Source organism: Etheostoma spectabile, chromosome 23 (genome assembly GCF_008692095.1).
Source record: "Etheostoma spectabile isolate EspeVRDwgs_2016 chromosome 23, UIUC_Espe_1.0, whole genome shotgun sequence".
NCBI classification, from domain to species: domain Eukaryota; kingdom Metazoa; phylum Chordata; class Actinopteri; order Perciformes; family Percidae; genus Etheostoma; species Etheostoma spectabile.
In genome coordinates, this window is record NC_045755.1 from 9,564,906 (window position 1) to 9,571,686 (window position 6,781).

General features: G+C 40.6%; 1 protein-coding gene across 2 annotated transcripts in view; it reads left to right on the forward strand.

The window, feature by feature from the left end:
• The window catches only part of pdzrn4 (PDZ domain containing ring finger 4), a 37,073-nt gene that overhangs the window by 22,527 nt on the left and 7,765 nt on the right, over positions 1-6,781 (forward strand). For both annotated transcript variants that reach the window (XM_032505422.1, XM_032505421.1), the window contains 3 exons: positions 132-403; positions 1,205-1,307; positions 6,637-6,735. In XM_032505422.1, the coding sequence (XP_032361313.1) occupies positions 132-403; positions 1,205-1,307; positions 6,637-6,735 (474 nt within the window). The remainder of the gene's footprint in view (positions 1-131; positions 404-1,204; positions 1,308-6,636; positions 6,736-6,781) is intronic.

Consider the following 6,781-nt stretch of genomic DNA (forward strand, 5'->3'; position numbering starts at 1 on the left):
TGACTAGTCACTTCTTTTAAAAGGCAGTATATACTGTAATGTCATTCACAATAGTATTCAGACATCGTTTTACGATAACAAGCCACATGAAGGACAGGGTGTCCTAATGATTTGGTCTCCTCATCCCCTAGGTGAACGGGCGCAACTTCTCCAAGGTTGACCATGAGGAGGCAGTGGTGGAGGCCATCAGGCGAGACCCCATTGTTGTCCAGGTTCTCCGGCGAACCCCCACCAGATCCACAGCCGCTGTTGCACATAACTACAGCGGCGCACCACAGGACGTGTCTGTGGTGGATGTTTGCACGCAAACTGACATTACCTTCGAGCACATCATGGCACTGGCGAAGCTTCGGCCCGCTACTCCGCCCGTCCCCGACATCTGTCCTTTTCTTTTGTCCGACAGGTGGGGCAAACACTTACTATACAGATGTAGGCATTGCAAGAAGTTTTCCATCTACTGAAACACTACGATAACATGGAAAAGTTGAACATGTTTACCTCATGTTTTGTAAACTGGAACAAGGATATATTTTCCATCCCAAATAAACCTGAAGCTTCCCTGAGGCTTCTCCATTGTTCTCTTTTATTTCATGGTAGTAATTAAGCAGTTGTATCACAGTGTGGAAACCTCCAGCAAAGCTAAGTACTTTGTCCCTGTGATATCATTATGTGGAGCCAACCCCGCATGCAATAATTGCTTCTGTGTGCTACATCCATTTTCTTTAATGGAAGCTTTTGCTGAGCGATTAAAAACCAATGGGCTGATAGAGCGGGCATTGTGGCGCAATGTCCATTCTGTGGCTATGTATAGGGCTTCACTGGGCAGGAGAGGAAATCAATTTGTCCTAATAAACTACAAATCTGCCAGTCTGGGTCAATGATTATGGAGAGGCAGTTATCATGGAACAATTTACAGAGGTCATGACTTTTATGTGGCGATTGGTTGATGTTTGCATTGTTTATTATGAGAGAACTATTTTTACGTAAGGGTTTTGCTATGTTGCACGATAAAGATCAGAATATTTTGTGTTTTTTTGTTTTATTTTCTTAAACAAGCCATTTAAAACATGCAGCTAATAAAACTATCATCACACTGCCAAAGACATTCAATCATTTATCAGCTTATTTTGAATTAGTAATAACAACCTTGAAGACGAATGGGAATAGCAATGGTCTTTAACTATCTCTTCTTTTTTCTCTCTAGTTGTCATTCCATCCACACCATGGAGCATGAGTTTTATGAATGTCCAGAGTACCTGTCTAATATCACAGCAGAGGTGGAGAGGACTGAAGAATATGAGTATGAGGTACGGTTTTGCATCTTTCTGCTGTAATAGTGTACTTTATAGTACTGAGACAATACTGCAAGTTTTTGCCTTTCAGTCAATATGTCCACAACTTTGGTCCAGAACAAGATAACTTGGTATTTATTGGTAGAAATTGTTATGCTCCACATAGGATAAATATTCCCTATTTTCCTTTCATCTCTCTACTGCTGGCTATCCAATGACGAAGAAAACAAAATATCAAAAAATACCAAAACATCATGGACAATTTGCAAAGGGAATTTACTGACAACAGGTCTGCTCCCCAAGAATGTACCCTTTCCATTTTAGACAATTTACTGTCCTTCCTTTGCTGCTGTTATTTAACCAAATGTTGATGGGTGCTGAAAAGGATGTAATAAACTGACAGTTATTGAATGGTGATGATGTTGTATCAGACTCATATGAAGTCCCAGGATGTGCACAGCACAGTTCTTACTAATATAAATGCATGTTAGGCATTGCTGTGGCTTCAGATTTCTAAGCTATTCCAACTAGATTGAATGGAGTTGGACAAGAGGCCACTGTTGTGTCCGTAATACACAACTTCAGGAGACAATCCAAGGTCAGCCCTTGCGTGTGATGATCACAAGTCCCACAACAATACAAGAAAATTGGCTGCCCCTTGTGAAAGCTGCATCTACGCTTTAGCAAAGACCCTGGGTTTAGGCCAAAAGGACATTCTTCATATATTCGTACCAAAAGAAGATCCCTGTCTGAAAAGCCTCCCTGTTGAATTACTATTGGGCTTCATTCACAGGCTGATTGTCCCTTTCATTATGCACTGTCCTTCAGAAATACTTGTGTCCCCATTTTAGAAAGCCATTTTAAGCTTAATAAATATTGTGAATGTTTTGTGGTAAAAAGCAAGCACTAACTGTTTGTTTGGGTGACCAATATTACAGAATTTAAAGACCTTGCACTGATTAATGAATTTGATTATGTTCAGTTGTGGCTGGTGCATTATCTGCCATTTATGTAGTCTTATCTTCTGCATTCCCAAACATTGGTCTGGTGTATGGTCAACAGGACTCAAAATATTGTATGTTAAAATTACAACTTAACCTCACTGAGGATGCCTTTACATGGCTAGTTTGGAACGGCACAATTTGTGATTCTTTACAAATCAATATTACTATCAGCTGTATTTCTTTTATTGGTATGTGTTTCTAGCATGTGTTAATTAAACACATACTATACATAGATATATTTAAGATGAAATATCTTTTCAGGATTATTGTTTAATACATGACCTTATACAGTATGTACAGCCATGCTAGACGTTCTTTGAGGATGCCCTTAGGTACAACACTTCTTTGAGCTAATGTCAGAATGCTAACATGCTCTCAATGGCAATGCTAACATGTTAACAGATAACTTACTTTTTAATTTGCTAATTGCCAAACTACAACTGCATAATAAAATACTACTCCATGCAGTCTACCTACAGTTACCTCCATTATAACTGATGCATCATGCCATTCAGAGACTCACAGATGGTGGACCTTGAGGTCATGCTAGGTGACAGTGATGGGCTGATGTTTGCTACTGTCAGTGGTTCACCCTGGTTTATTAGGCCCTTCCTGGTTCAGTGAACTGCATTGTGGGTCATTATGATTACTCGGCTGCCAGCTGTGGCCTTACCTTATCTACTTTGTGTGTCAGGGGTGGGATAGGGGTTGGAGGGCTTGTGTGTAGTAATAGCAGTAGCATCACAAAGTTGGCTTTACAACACACACACACACACACACGTACAGTTGAGCCCCCCCCCCCCCCCCCCCCCCCCCCCCCCCCCCACCCGGCAGAAGTAGACACATCAAATCAGCCAGCCTCACTTACCTCTGTCCATCCATGTGTATCTAACTGAAACATGAATGGCTTTCCTCTTGGATGGAACATAATAGGGCAGCCGTTCCCAGGAACGTTGCTACTGACAGGTTTAGCTTCAGTTCCAACTGATTGTCCACATGGGTACTCCTGCTGTTATAATACTACTGCTACTTCTGTCAAATCTACCAAACTACAATATTGCCAAATAGCAGACGGTAGATGTAGAAAATGAGTTTCAGAGCTAACCGTTTAATATCTTTGATTTTTGGGAGGAAAAATAAAGTTGGCAGTGGAATAGAAAGTCATTCCTATTCCAATATACAGACTAAAAATTCTGTCATGGATATGTGAGTTAATCATGTTCTTAACAGTTGCAACCTCTTTTGGATATTTATAGCTACTTCCCAGGCAAAGTAATGTGAAATAATGGAAGATTTTAATGAATGCTCTGTTTGATTATCAGGTTACACAGTGCTGTTAATAAAGCCGTAGCAGCCTGCCAAAAAACAGCCAGTTAGCTGTTTGCTAAATTAATCAAAATAAACAATGCCTTAATTATAGATTGTCAATGGGTGCCAAACAACATTTTTTTTTTATTCTCAAAAATAATGCAAGAATAAAGTCTTTTTGAGCTTTGTCAGTGCAAGGAAAAAGAGGATAAAATAAAGAAGAAAAAAAAGACATTACACGTTTTTATAAATCATAAATTAAGAATGGTCAACACCAATGCAGCACAGGCCAAGATATCCAGGCTTTCACTCTTTAGTATGGGCCAAGCACCAAAAACGTTGGATGCTTCAATTACCATGATGCGACTAGATACTATCTTCATCACTGCATGATAAATGCCTTCATCTTTAAACATCTACACCCCCATTTTGTAACGCAGGTTTACAGTATAAAATCTATCTTTAATCTTTAATCAATCAATCAATCAATCAATCAGTCTTTAACCCAGGAAAGATAACCCTATGGCATCATTGGTGTATTGTTGTACCACTCTTCCAGTAAAATGGTTTATTGAGTTTGTCAGTTGCCATGCATATATGTTTGCGCAGACCAAGTACTACAAAAGCAGATGAGAAAATCTGAAAAGAAGCTACAGCACAGTATCAATGGGAAACCTCTTTTTTTCCTGGCGGACTAAATTATCATCACTTCACTGTAAAGACTGTCGCTGTAAAATAGTGGCAGCTGAAAGGATGTCATCTGCAATGTGGAAACAATGAGCCAATGAACATTAGATTCAAAAGAAATGACTGCCGTGTCATTTCTTTTAAATGCAACATGAAGTAACTGTGCATAGTAGACTGAAATGTTACAAACAGATGTTTAATGTGGCTCTAAAAGACAGCATGTCACCTATTGTCACGTCTCCATTTCTTATACACGTTAGTAACGTGGTAAATGCAATCTCTCCAATTCAAAATTAGGAAACCACTTACTGTAAATTAAGACGATAAATCTCATCAATTGTTACAATGCATTGTAAGTGACATGAAATTAGTTTTGACATCACCGCTGTGCCATAATTTAAACTCTACTCTGGCACGTATTAGTATCCGATCATCACTAATAGAGCCTCTCTACAGTCTAGGCACCCACGGCTCAACGCATCTTCACTAGTAGGCTTCACACCACGATAATGGACTCCATCCAGCGTACCACCCAATGTGCACTGACATCCCACTGTATGTAGCATTTATTTCACTGTCAGGGTTTGTACAACTCAGTCAGTGTACTGAACTGGTGATGAGTGTGGGTAGTCCAGACAGGCCCATAGTGTAACAATATTATAAACTCCTAACACATTTCAACCTTTGAAGGTCAGGGCTGTCTGCACAGGGGGTTAAATGCCACAGAAATTAATTACTTCCCCTGTCAATCTCTGCTATCATGGTTTCCCATGTCAGAAAAAAGGGGGGCTGGGGCTTAATTCTTGCCCCCAACCTTCATCCTTCTTTTTACCCCATGCACTCCCCTTTTTCACAACTTCACAGTGTCAAAATGAATTTGGCAGCTAGGGGTTAATACAGATTACCCCCTAAATCATCTTTATGTGATTACTTTTATACACAGCAGAAATCAAAAGGAGCCAGTGTCTAAATTTAGAAACATTTCCTTTGGGACGGGACGAGCCAGGGAAATACCATCACTATAGCCATCAAAGACTTACCCCTGTATGTTGCCACATGCTGGGTCTAGTTTGATACTAGCAGGCTTTCATTTCATTGATCTACAGGACACAAGCTTGGGCTATGTTTGTGTATGTGTGTGTGTGTGTGTGTGTGTGTGTGTGTGTGTGTGTACAGGTTGAGTTCTAGTGGGGTGACTAGTAGAACTTTTTTTTCATAGACCTTAGGGGTCCCCTAATACCACATCTGGTCTGGTCAAGTCTCTTTCCCAAAATCCAGCCTTGGTGCAGAGTTACAGCCACTAGAGCCAGTCCCACAATGAGCTTTCCATAATATGTGCCATTTCTGAGACTGTGGCTTTTGAGGAGGAGAGAGGGGGGGGGGCAAGGTGGAGGCTGGGGATGTGGCCTTGACCAACTGCCACTTTGCTCATTTGAAAGCCATGATGTCTCTCTCTCATGGGTGGGCCAAATTCTCTGGGCGGGCAAATCAGAGAAAGGGGAGGTGACCTGGCCCCTTGTGACCTCATAAGGGCAAGATTCCAGATTGGCCTATCTGAGCTTTCATTTTCTCAAAGGCAGAGCAGGATACCCAGGACTCGGTTTACACTTATCACCATTTCTAGCCATTGGGGGACCATAGGCAGGCTGGGGGAAACACATATTGTTTAAAAAACTTCATAAATTGAAATTTTCATGCCATGAGACTTTTAAAGATACAAGTAACAACTAAGCAATTCTGGTTATAAAAAAATAAAGAGAAATTGCAGCAATAAAGAACATGTTATAGTGAAACAATGCAACAAAAATTATGTCCAAGAGAAACATTTATTCTGAATGTATCATGTTAAACGTTTATTCAAATGGACCACTGCTCTAATTGGTTAGGTTTTGGGGTAAGGCCTGTACAGTAGTTGTTATTGTTATGGTTAGGGGAATGGGGAAACAGTCCTCATAAACATTAAACTACGAATGGGTGTGTGTTGTGTAAAAGAGAGAGAAGTAGGCATTTAAGGTTGCCTGGATATTGTACATCAGTAGAAAATGAACAGAGCTCTTCTTTGCCCAAAGCAATCTCCCTACTTATGACTACAGAACAACAAAACACTTCCAAAGTGATTAGTGACAGTGATGTAGAGCATGAAAATCAAGTTGGACCTCATCTCCCATTGGTGGTATCGTTTCAGCTGCTCTGTTAAACAGATGGGTAAACTCTGTGTATGAAATGATATGGTTTTGGAATCCATCAAATCCACTGGAGAAAAAAACAGGTGCACTCATAACAGGTGCAACATGGGAAAACATTTCTGGTTTAAATCATTATTGGTTTGTTTGTGTGTCAAACAGGAGGTGGAGCTGTGCAGACAGAACAACCAGGAGAAGCTTGGCTTGACGCTATGCTACAGGACCGACGATGAGGAGGACACCAGCATCTATGTCAGCCAGGTAGGGCCAGATGTTCCCGTTATTTGGTCCTCCTACACTGACACTT